Here is a 12,358-nt window from a genome sequence, read left to right on the forward strand (position 1 = left end):
CTGAGATCTCTGCAATAGACTGCAGCAGGAGAGGCCAAATCACAGCTCAGCAGCCATATGTGGCATCTAGAAGTGACTCAGGATCCCCACTATGAAGATAAAACTCCAACTTGGCACTAGTGCTCAACACACTGACCTTAAAATGGTGATCACATGTCCATCTGTCATGGATGCCCAAAGCAGTACCAGGAGCATCCTGCTCCATATGTTAGAGCCATAATGGTTTATTGGCTTTCCAGGCAGGTAGAAATTTGGAAATAAGTTTTTAACCAAGAAAAAGCAAGGTGTTTGGTTGTGGATCAAATGCATTAGTGAAGTCATATGGATGAACATCCCTATTTCAAGAGTCCATTTCCCTCTGCAAAGCTAAGCCTTAACAAGAATGGTCTTTTTTCTCCATAGGTAACATGGATCGCCATCACTATGAAACCTTTGAAAAGTTTGGAAATGAAACATTTATTATCCACTTAGATAATGGAAGAGGGTAAGTACCTTTAATAATCTTTTTGAACAGTGAAACAACTTAGGCCAAACTATTTACTTCATAGTAGCCATTATGAGACGATTTTGCATCCTGTAATTTATGAATTATTAGCAATTACTGGTATACTAAGGCAGTATTAGAAGCCCCAAAGCAGAGCCAAATTCTTGCATGCTATCTGCTTCTCAGAAACAGGTTTTCCTGGTCCTTATCTCAGAGTTTATAAGGAGAGGAGCTTAGCAGAGAAAAGTGCAGAATAAATATTTGCATCCCTGCTTCAGAAAAGAAAAACTGAACTGAAACCTGCCAGAACTGTGTCATTTGTTCAGAATAAGTGGCTGTGCTTGGAGTCCTATTTCCTCAGTGCCAGTCCAGTTAAGCAGAACATACACAGCTATGAATTTCATACTTGCATTTCCTGAAATGAAAAGAGGTGTGCAAGTGAGTCTCTAAAGCAGCATTTGTCACATTCTTCTTCTTACCTTTAAATAGGTTTGGAAAATACTCCCACGATGAACTTTCCATATTGGTGCCTTTAAACCAGTGCTGCAGGTATGTTTCATCTCTGTAGTCATCCTCCATTTTGTGCAGATTTTTCAGCTTACTAGCTGAAATGTTACTCACTAGGACTGTAATGTTTGAGTGCATCTTCCACTGCAAACCATGGAGACAGGGGATGCTGTGATCCTGCCTGATGAGCCTGACCTGAGCTGTCCCTGAGCATTGGCACTGACACGCTGAAGTGCTTTACTGAATTAAGATCTGCCAGCAGGAGCGTGGCTCTGAGCTGTTGTGAGAGGCTCTGCTAAAATCTGGCTTTATTAAGGCAAAACTGAAGTCAAGGGTGAACTCTTCCCTCAGCTGGAGTGTTTCTTAAAAATGTGTTCCTCAAAGCCCATGGCCAAGAGTATTGAGATGAGTGATACCTATAGAGTTTCATTTTGCATTACAGCCCCTTCTCTGCAGGCTCCCAAATGTCACCAGCCAGGTGAAAATGGAAGCACACATTTGGAATGTGATGCTGCATGGTTCTTAGCATTTCAGATCACATAGTAACATTTTTTTTGCAATCATCTCTATGACTTTACCCTTTTACCCTCATTGAGGTCAACAGTGATGAAAACATTGATAGATTTTTTTTTTTCCTTTTTCTTTCAGAATAAGGAAGTCTACCTATCTGCGATTACAGTTGTTAGCCAAGGAGGAATACAAACTCAGTCTCCTGATGAAGGAATCTTTGCTAAAAGATAAAATAGCTCCCATTCTCTATCAACCTCATTTGGAGGCGATGGACAGGCGGCTGCGGATTGTCCTCAAGGCTGTCGGTGACTGTATAGAAAAGGATGGTTATGACAATGTGGTTGAAAATGACTTTAACACTGATGTTAACACTGTCGCGACCGAGAGGTAGTGAAATCGCAAGACTACGTTTTTATCAGCCAAGTAAAGAAGATTCAAAAAGGATAAAAAAAAGTCTTGCAAAAGACTGGTATGCCACTTTGTGAATTCAGTGAATTCAGAAATGAGATATAATTGTTCCCAGAGTAGGTAATGTGTAGGCTCTGCAAAGGATTAGCTCATTAAGAAAAATAAGTCTAACGTGATGCTTTTCATTAGTTCCTGAGAAGAGATTATGGAAAGGTTGAGAAGACATTCAAATCGTCGACAGACAGTGGTCTGATAGCAGAACACCTCCTGTCCTTTTTGTATAGCAAGGAGGCCTTTACTTAATATTTTGTATTTATATACGGTATATCTACGAACCCCCAGACCTACCTACCAAATTTAATGAAGAGGGACAGCATAGGTTTGTGACTCACACTTTATTTGTGGTGACAGTCCACGTAGCATTTTGTGTTAACCCTTTAAGTGCTCTAATCCACTGTATCTTATTTAAATTGAACACTTTTTTCCCCAGCTATTCAGCATTTAAAGGGTTAAGGCATTGCAAACTTTTAAAGGCAAAAAATAATATTAATAATAATAATGAATACAGTGATTACCAGAAGGGAATTTCACTAATTGTGCATTGACAGGAATACTTGAATGTTGGTTTTACAAAGTGATGTAAAATGACAAGTTGTACTATTTATCCTTAAGGAGGTGGCAGCTCTTATCTTTCTAGACTATCATAGCTGAGCTGCTACTTTTCAACTTTGCTTTTGATAGTTTTGTGTAAATATATACATATATGGGTAAAAAGCTGTTTTCAGCAGCTCTAGGCTTACTTTTGCAGCATTTTTGTGGAATTGTTTGCAACGTGGTAAAAGTGCAATAAAGATATGGCAAAACGTGTAGCCATCATGTGTAGGTGAATTCATTTGTCACTGCAGTATATGACTAATGTACATTACAAATCCGTTAAGGACCACAGTGGTAAGAACAGTTAATCTTCCATAGGAAAGCATTGTTTTGACTATCATTTCAGCATCCCTTCCTGTTGCAATTATAGCTGTAGAAACAAGCTGTGCAGCAGCACCTCAAAAAGATACATTCTCAGAGGGTTTAAATGCATCACTTCCTCTGGCTTGGGGAGCAGAACCCCTAGAACGGGCCTGAAAATCTCAACCTAAATTATCAATAAATGCAATATTTTCAGGAAAATAGTTTTGAATCACGCGCAGCTGAGCCTGTGAAGAGTGTGTTGAGACTTTCAGGCCTAAAGGTAGCTGTAAATTGTAGGAGAGGCTGTATCTGACATGCAGAAACATGGCGTGGTACAGAAGAAGTCCCTCACCGCTCCTTTGGGCAGAGAACAGGATTTATTGTGACAATATTCATCACAGTCATCATTCACTGCTGCTGTTTCTTTAATTTTATGTCTCTCTTCTCAAGGGTTTGTAAACATACATTTTAAAAGCTTGTAGCCAGACAGCCTAGCAGGTAGGCAGTGGAGGGTAACCCAGCAGCCTTAACACAGTGAACAAAAAGAACAGCCATGCAGTCTTATTCACTTCTTAATTTGATACACAATCACTAACGAATGCCTTTGTTACTATTGTACTCCCCATTTCCAATTCCCATGACCCTCACATACATGGTATGCAAAGAAGTCAGTGCAGCTCAGACGCTGCAGCTGTCCATGCACTCAGAAAATTGCTGTGTTACCCTGTGGCGTTTTACACTGCCTGAGATCCAACTGTGATCTGAGGATGTGCTCTGTAACACAGCACTTGCTCTGCCATTCCCACTCCCTTACCCCAAAGATGCAAAACATAGGATTGTAAGAAGGCGAGGTGGGTGATGCATATTTGTTCGCATCTTTCATCCCTGAGGGGTTACAGAGGACTGCTTGTGTGTCCTTACTCTCTTTCTCCTTCAGCAAAATCTCAAGTTCTCTCCCTTAATCCATCTGCAGTGCCTGGCTGTGGTTCTCCTGCAGGTGCAGCTTTTTCTCACTGTGAGAATATGAGGCAAGGACAATAAAAGCATCTCCTACGGGAGCAGTTCTGCTTTCTGCTTCTGGGGTTGGTGCAAACCTGATGTACTTTTGGAAAGCAAAGTTTGGCAGCCTCTGAGACAGCAGATATTTTCATTCTGGAGAAGCTGAGCTGTAGGTCAGGAGCTCCTGGCAGGAGGGTGCAGGCTGGAGAGTCAGCAGCAGATAGGAACTCAGATGAAAACTTACTGCTATTCTGGATTTCTATAAGCTAAACGAGCAGTACTTACGTAGAATAATCAACTGAAGGTTGCTTGTTTTTACCATATTGTAGCCAGGTCCACAGGGTCTCCAGTTTCTTTCCTTAACCTCAGCACTTCCCTTTGCAGGCTTTGTGTTACAACTGGTTGTAACCCTATAACAATGTTCTTGTCTACAGCAAGAGACAATCTTGGGTTACCTCTGCTCCTACATAGCTCTGTACATAGATTTCCTGTATATTTAAAGAAAAGCTAAGAGAGGGGTTGTTCTTTATGATGAGGCTTACAAACACTTTAGAAGAAGGTAATTGCTAAAAAGCTGGGAGACATTTCCCTTCTCCCGGGCCTCAGATGATAAACTGGGGTAAATAAACCACAGTGGAGCAGTGCAAACCCAAATATAGGTCAAGGTGCTTATCCAGTTAGTGGCAGCAGCTGAGCTCCTGCCCTTTGTAGGGTATGGGGAGCTGAGGATTTGGGGCTGACCCAGAGGGCATTGCAATGTAGAAAGGGTGATTAATTAAACAGGCCACACTACTCAGTATGGTTTGAGGGCCCCCTTTGAGGACAGCCCGTAGCAGTGGGGTATTATGGAGCAGAGCTGTGGGCTCAGTGTGTAGAGCTGTGCACTTCTACATGCCATGCAGCAGCTCAGCACGGTGCTCCCAAAGGGCTGTCACTGTGCGTTAGGTCAGTAATCCGAGAGCTAAGGAGGATTAGCACGAGGCGGTGTAACATCTCTTTAGGAGTCCTACATATCTCTCAGACAAAAAGATTTGCTCTAAGGAGATAAATAAATGTCAGAATCCAATTGGTTTGTCTCTGACTCTCAAAAACAGTGTAGCAACAGCATCCAGACAATCACAGGTTGAGAAATCTTCAGTCATCTGTCAGGGGCATGACACGTTCAGCACAATAAGTGTAGTATGCACAGTAAATAACAGATAAAATAGATAATATACTTCTGCAAGCACCTAATTACAACCGCATCTGGCAGCCTCAAGCAGCTTACTGTATTCTCCTGAGTGATTCAGATGAGAGCCTTGTTTTGTTTTGCTGGTTTTATGTTATTTAAGCATCAAAGGAAATTCACACAGATTAAAAAAAGCTCTCATTGTTTGAATTAGGTATCGCTGTTGTGATCAGCGGCAGCGGGCAGAGCCTACAATGTATATACAAGCTACAAGCCTGAAGGAGATTGCAGTGTAAGCAATATTGTGAAGCGTTGCACAGGAGGAGGGAATGTGGGAATTCAGCCCGAATGGTGCCTGCAGGCACTGAACTCAAAATGAACTCTTCTGTGGGCACAGAAGGAGGAGTGTCCAAAGGGCACTGTGCTCCCTGCTGGTGGGGCCGTATGTGGCTGTATGGTACCCCAGGATCTGCTTGAGAATCACAGAATTGTTAAGGTTGGAAGAAACCACTAAGATCCCCAAACCCAACCCCAGCCCATTCCTGCCATACCCCCTAACCACGTCCCCACATGTGCTCTTTTCTGGAACACCTCCAGGGAGACTCCACCACCTCCCTGGGCAGCCCATGCCATACCCCAGTGCACACAGCAGCACACCATCGCCTTCCCACAACCTCCACCTGCAGGCTCTCCCTGTGCCAAAGCATTTGTGGTCCCAGCTTGGAGCTGGGCTCACACCAGAGCCTTGATGATGTGCATCCTTATAGAGTGAGGTTTTCGTTTTTTTTCTGGTGATGAATGGAAAACTGCAAAATTAATATTCCAGAATGAGTTCAGATATCAGTTGTTCCCATGGACTATCTTGCCAGTGATTGTTTCCTGAAATGTTTGTGGCTTATCAAGGAGAAATTAATAGACTGAAGGAAAATTCTTTTTAAGATGTAGATTGAGTGTCTGTGCAAAATGTTGAGTTTCCTGGGACAGGTTGTCACATGGAATTTCAAGTTATTACCAGTTAGAAGCTGATGGATCTTTCTGAGAATACTTTTCACGCTGGACCTGTGTGATTCATCAGTCGCTTCCAGCCAGAACTCAGACTGTGACCACATCAGACTCAGTTATCTGCTGGCTTCTCCATTCACATCAGCAAAGTACTCATCCAGTGCTTGTGGGGACTGCCTGGAACATAAAAAAAATTATAAGCAAATGGCTTTGGTGGGTCCACAGGCATAAAAAGTCTGAAGAGGCCAGCCCTGGTTGTGGTCAGCAAATGAAGCATAAGCAAACAGGGAGGTCATTGATTTGGCACAGCAGTACCCTTTCCTCTAATGCAAGGTCAGAGTAAAAGTTTGTCCAGTAACTGTTCAAGAGATGCTGGAATGCATGCCATCAGCTGCTCCATCTTTTTAGAGATTTAAATACTTTCCAAGGGCTTCTGTTTCTGCAGCTTTTGATGTAGTTGGCATGAGGAAGGAAGGGGATTTGGAACATGCTGGGGGAATGTCTGCATTTGTATCAGTGCCCTGCGTGAAGACTTACGTGCTGGGAGATCAGCTCCACTCATTCAAATGAACTTCACACACGACAGTCCCCATCCCTTGTCAGAAGCAGCATGTGTCATGCCTTGAATCCTGCTCAGACCTGGGCCTGAACCCAACAGCTTGCAGATGGAATTGGCAGCTTGAGCTAAAGCAGAGCATCTCACAATTGGAGGTGTCAGATCAGAGCACTCTCCACTTCTATGAATGTAAGAATCTGGGTCATGTCATGCCTTGGCCATTGTAATGAATGACATTAGGTTCCCTACATAAATTCTTCTGCCACCTCTTCTGGAAAGGAGCTCGCTGATTGATAGACATATGTCCAAAACCACCTACGTGCGTTAGTTGACCCTGACATAACTTCAAAATACATCCCAGGCTGACTTAAGATAGAACCTACCCCAAAAGACAGACAATTGAAAATCTCATCCCTCCAACTCCTGGTGCTGTATCAACACAGCTGTCAGTGGTAGCTGGGTGCGCAGAAACACAGCGCTCTGTGCCCACAGCACACACCGCAGCACCTGGCTGCCTGCACAGTTGCCAGCAGTCACACAAGAACTGAAATCCCCGTGCATATTCTGAGCACTTGTGCCCTGCTAAGTGACAAATGAAAGTTAAAGCTGTCAGCACGATGGAAGCAATGCAGCTGTGTGAGCCCAAGTGGGGGTAAAAAGGCAAAGATGATGCTCAGCCCCTCCTTGCAGCTGCTGAAATGTGGACCAGAAGCACCACTCACTGTTCTGCTCAGGCCGAGCTTTGGAAACTGGGCATGAAACCTCTTCTGAGCTGAGAACTAAGCCAACCCAGAGCTGCAATGGCTTTCCTTCCTGCATCACCTCCTTTGTCCTCTCATGTTCCCATTTGTGCCACAGGCAGTACTTTATAAGTAGTGGAGATAAAAGGCTTTTCCTGTTGGACCACTTAGTGAGGTTCACATCATTTTCCAGATCCAATTAAAACTCTTTTTGCTTCTTTTTAAGCAACAACTCCTTCCTAACCAGTGGAGTCAGAGTTTCACAGGTCAGACCTTAGGCCTGTTCCCTCCTGGCTGCCCCATTGGCAGATGAACGACCTCTGCCTTCCTCACAGGTTTCTTGGGTACAAGATTCTGTATTTTATTCTTATTGTTTATGAATTTTCTAGATTTCTAGCTGCTTGCTTCACTGAATTGCACTAGATTTCCATTTGTAAAGGGTGCTTGCTTAGCCTGAATAAACTCTGAATTCAATTATTTATATATTGAAGCATCTGTAGCCCAATCTTTGCACTGAAACAGCAGCTTCCTAATAATGCTAACAGCAGCACATAGACCTGGCTTTTTGCAGTGAGTCTCTTTATGATGTTCATCTCTGCAGAGCCCTCCCATTGCAACTCATCCAGTAGCCATCTGTAGGAGGCTGTTAACAACCCCATAATGAGCCCTCCAAGTGTTTCACCCTCATTGTCCACCTGAGGGCTGTATCTGAGGGCATCTGCTGCACTGTTTGTACCTGCACAGCTGAAGATGATGCCTTATTGATCTTTGCAACCAATTCTGGTGGACTCTGTACCTTCAAGGTGCTGCCCTGGAGGTTACGCTTCAATGAGTGGTTTGGATTTCAATGTAAAAATGCTTGGAGGTGGTGGTTTTTTCATGGTGGCTGTTTTATCTTTTCTCTCCCTGTGTTGGCAAGGAAAGTGAAAGCATTAAGGAAGCATTCATCCAGCTGAGCCTCCCTGCTTCTTCACTGCCCTAAAGGCTCTCAGCAGCTGCTAAATCCAGGGTTAGCATGGGGAGCCTGTGGGCTGTCTGCAGGTTTGATGCAAGAAGCTGATAGAAACTTCTCTCAGAAGAAGCTGAGGTGAAGTTAGGAAGGCTGTGTCATGGCTCAGGTGCTTGGACGTTTCCATTGAAAAAGTTCTGCTCTTCCACAGTAGATTTATTCGCCTTTTGACTAGGCAATAACAGCCATTGCACAAAACCTCCTTACTCAGTAGATACGATCGGTATTTTCCCATCAGAGGACCTAATCTGAAGTTAATGGACCTGTTCCCAATGGTTTCAAGTTGTTTGAATCTAGCCCAGAGCAGCTGCTGGGGGCCAGTGGCACAGAACTGCTGCTAAGAGGTCTCCAAACAGGAATGTTAAAAATTAAAAGGGCTTAGTAGCTGTACCAGCACATCCTCTGACCTGAGCTGGTATATGTGCTTCCTGATTGAAGCCATTGAGAGGACCACAGCACCAGCTCACAGGTTCCATCTGCTCCCACCGGTCACCTGCAGAAACTCTCATCTTCATGCAGCATGGATCCAAAGGAAGAATGGGAACCTCCTCCATGTGTTTCTCAAGGCGACTGTGCCCAGACATGTTTTTTTCGTCTCTCTTCTGGGAAACGTACCATGGAGAGTTGCATTTTCTCTTCCCTCTGCAACAGATTCAAATGTATCGAATGAGATTTGTGATAATTGAGATGAGAGCTGAATGCTGAGCCTTCTCCAGATCCCTCCGGCTTTTCCTGGGAACATGATGGATTGCCCAGTGTGTTTCAAGCAAAAAAAAAAAAAAAAAGAAGAAGAAGAATGAATAACTAGATTTGTGAATAACAGCATGCCTCGTTTTGCCTATCTCCTAGAGAGAGAGGAAGCTGATTCTTTAAGTATCAGGAATGTGCTCATTATGCAAAAATGGCAGAGCAGATGTACATATTCATAATAAGTATATTAGAAATCTCATTTTAGCTCTTTAGAAGACGAGCGCGAATGCAAAAATTGGGTGCAATTATATTTATCGCCCCACCTATGGCGTGCTTTCATTTGGATGTGTGTTTGTTGGAGCTGTATGGCAGTGCGGCATTTCCTGTGACTGAATAAGCAAATTACCAAACCTCACAGTGTACAACACTTCATGGCAAAGCTGATCCAAGGGCTGCTGAAAGGCTTGTGCTGAGTTCAGCTTTGCATTCAGGAAAGGGCCGGTCTCCGTGCAGCTCTCAGTGTGTTCACAGCCACAGAAAAGAGCAGCGGGCACAATGATGGTGGGGCCATTCATCACAGCTATCGTTTAATCAAACCAATGTGATGAACTGATCATTAGATATCCTTGCAACGACTGCCCTGAGCCAGAGCCCTGGGTAGGTCCCCTTCCATACAGAGAAATAAATCAGATGGGTTGTCTGCTATGGGCAAAGAGATTAATCTTGGGCATCAGTGTGAACAATAGTGGGAAAAAGTGCTGCTTGTGGACTGTTGGTCTGAGTGCTGGTTAGTACACATGGGCTGTAAATCTGTGTTGATTGCAGTCGTTAGCAGTGCAACCTGTGTGGAGCAGGAGGAAAGCCTGTTTCTCAGCCTAGCTTTCTTTCTGTAAGGAAGACTTATGCAATTGCTTTCATTCTCCCCAGCTTACAAGATAAAAGGTTGCCTACTTCCCAAGATTTAATGAGCAGCACCTTGGAATACTGTTATGGACATATAGGCAGTTTAATGAACATGGTGCCAGTCGAAAGTTGCCATCTTCCAGAATGAGAGTATGGCTTAAATAGGAGAAGATGCAATGGTCAGACTATGACAAGAGTCCTCTCACAGCACTGAGAGGCTGACATGGATCAGGACCTCTGAGTTATTTAATGGCATTCAGCTATACCCCATGAGGTGTCTAACAGTTTGAGTCAAGCTGATGCACGGTTCCTATTAAGTCTGCTGGGCCAAATCTGAATCTCTCTTGATTTTCACACTGGCACATTTTTTTGCAATTTATCCCTGATTTCCTTAGTTAGAGGAGAAAAAAAAGGAAAAACTCAAATAGAGACTATGACATTCAGCTGAACAAACAGCAAGGTGAACTACAGCTCCTGTAGGAAGACAAAAAGCAGTTTCCAAAAGAACTAAACGTTGTATGTTTATCCATGATTAGGGCTCAGCGTTGCCAGAGAAAAACATGAAGGTAGGGAGATAAAGACGAAGAGAGAGAGTTGCTTACAGCTGCTTCTTTAATTTATTTTCTTAAAGATCGTTAAGATTACCACAAGAAATAAATATGCTGAGAAGGAGAAGTTTGTGGGCAGGAGCAGCAATGAATGAGGACGATATGCCACAGGAAGGAAGAAGAGTAATTCTAGGAGTAAGCAGCTACTTTTAGAAAACACCATCTGTCTTAAATATGAGTTGGCCATATATTGTGACTCAAAATGCTTTTTCTACTACGTTCCCAGCTCTGCCTTTATTAAATGTTGATAACCTTAATTGGCTCAGATATGGCCACATCCTGTGATCGATGCGTAGCCCTATCTGGAGCCAAAGGACCAGGCAGCTCCAGAAACCTCCAGTCCCAGTATTCATCTCAACTCCTCCTGTGATCTCATGACTTCTTTGCAGTTTTTTAACCCAATTGGACCATCTGTAGAAACTTGCCTTGGAAAGTGCGTGCGTTAACCTTACTCGCTTAAATTCACTTGCTAATGCATGTGGGAGACAAAGCAATACAGAAACTCCACATACTGTACAGTAGAAATTAGCAGGACAAGAACACCAGGGTTCAGAGCATCCAGGGAACACCTCTGTCCTTCCTATGGAGAAATGCCTGAGTTTGGGATGTCTGACATATGGAGAAAACAGTTTTAGATAGCGGAAGGAAAACACGTTGATCAGCAGCTTTGCCATTTAGGCTCAGTTCTTTTAATTATCCCCAAACACTAGAGGTGGGAAGTTGCTTTTTGAAATATGTTATTCTGCATCAAAGGTTGTTTTCTTCAGGGCTTTCTGTGAAATCAGTGGGAAAGCAGAAAATGAGAGGAAAAACAATTAATAGATATAAACATCAGTTGGGCCAAATTGAATCCCTTGACGGGATGAGGCAGGCTTTCATCGCAAGGTCCTAAGCATCTCAAGAAAGATGAATAACTGAGCAGAGAAGGGAAAAAAGCCAAGTCTGGTTGGGAATTACGAGGGAACCCTTAGGCAGAGAGTGTCTCCAAATGGCCTTGTTGGGGAGAGAGGCTTTTTTCTTTTTGTTTCCCCCGAAAAGCCTCCTCTTCGGATAATAAAGCTGTGCTGAGTAGAAAGATCAGCAGGAACACCTGCTACAAATACTTGTCCTGCATCCATCCAGAAATGGACCCCTGCACTGCTCTAGTGCCACATGGGAGATTATCGCTGTCCCATCTGCCTGTGTTCCAAGGAACCACATTGCCATGCTACCCAAACCAGCAGCAGAGGGGGACAAGAGAGCCCAAGAGGGGTGCACAAACTCTCCTGCAGTTCATCCTGAGTTAGCACAGTTTTTAATAGCATCCTTTACTCACGATCATGAGGGGGAAAAATGCACCCATCTGCAGAAAATGAAATGAGGAGAAAATGCTGATTCAGACTAGAAAATAAAGCAGCAGGTGCTCGTTCACAACATTGAGGACAGCAGAACTTTGTCCGCAGGTTGCTGAGTGTGGTGCAGCACATCCGGGACATGGGGCCCAATGATTCACTGTGTTGCAACTCCAGCAGTTTCTGTGAATTTCCTCCTGATTTATTGTGCTGCTTGTCAGATGACAAGTTAGTTTTCATTTCTATATCTGTCATCACAGCTAGACCCGCACTGGAAGTCTGATGGTGAACAGCACCTTCACCAATTGAAGTACGATTTCAAGAGGACTGTCAGTGCAGGAGCCTTCTTTCTGTTAAGTGCTGGGTGTTACGACACAGTCTTGCATTGGGCAAGTGAAATGAGTAAGATGAGTTCCTGGCAACAGCTGCAAACTCTGGGACTGTCTGCTTCGGTGAGCTGGAGGCGACCAGTTTGGTCATCCATGG

The 12,358-nt window shown here is 43.8% G+C and overlaps 1 protein-coding gene across 1 annotated transcript in view; it reads left to right on the plus strand.

Moving 5' to 3' along the window:
* FAM20C (FAM20C golgi associated secretory pathway kinase) overlaps positions 1 to 2,778 on the plus strand; it is a 54,336-nt gene extending 51,558 nt beyond the window's left edge. The window contains exons 9-11 of the mRNA XM_085513824.1: positions 403 to 484; positions 974 to 1,033; positions 1,640 to 2,778. Of these exons, the coding sequence (XP_085369950.1) occupies positions 403 to 484; positions 974 to 1,033; positions 1,640 to 1,892 (395 nt within the window). The 3' untranslated portion in view covers positions 1,893 to 2,778. The remainder of the gene's footprint in view (positions 1 to 402; positions 485 to 973; positions 1,034 to 1,639) is intronic.
* Positions 2,779 to 12,358: the final 9,580 nt, after the last annotated feature.

Source organism: Coturnix japonica, chromosome 13 (assembly GCF_054131305.1).
Source record: "Coturnix japonica strain WE chromosome 13, WE-NBRP24, whole genome shotgun sequence".
Classification (NCBI taxonomy): domain Eukaryota; kingdom Metazoa; phylum Chordata; class Aves; order Galliformes; family Phasianidae; genus Coturnix; species Coturnix japonica.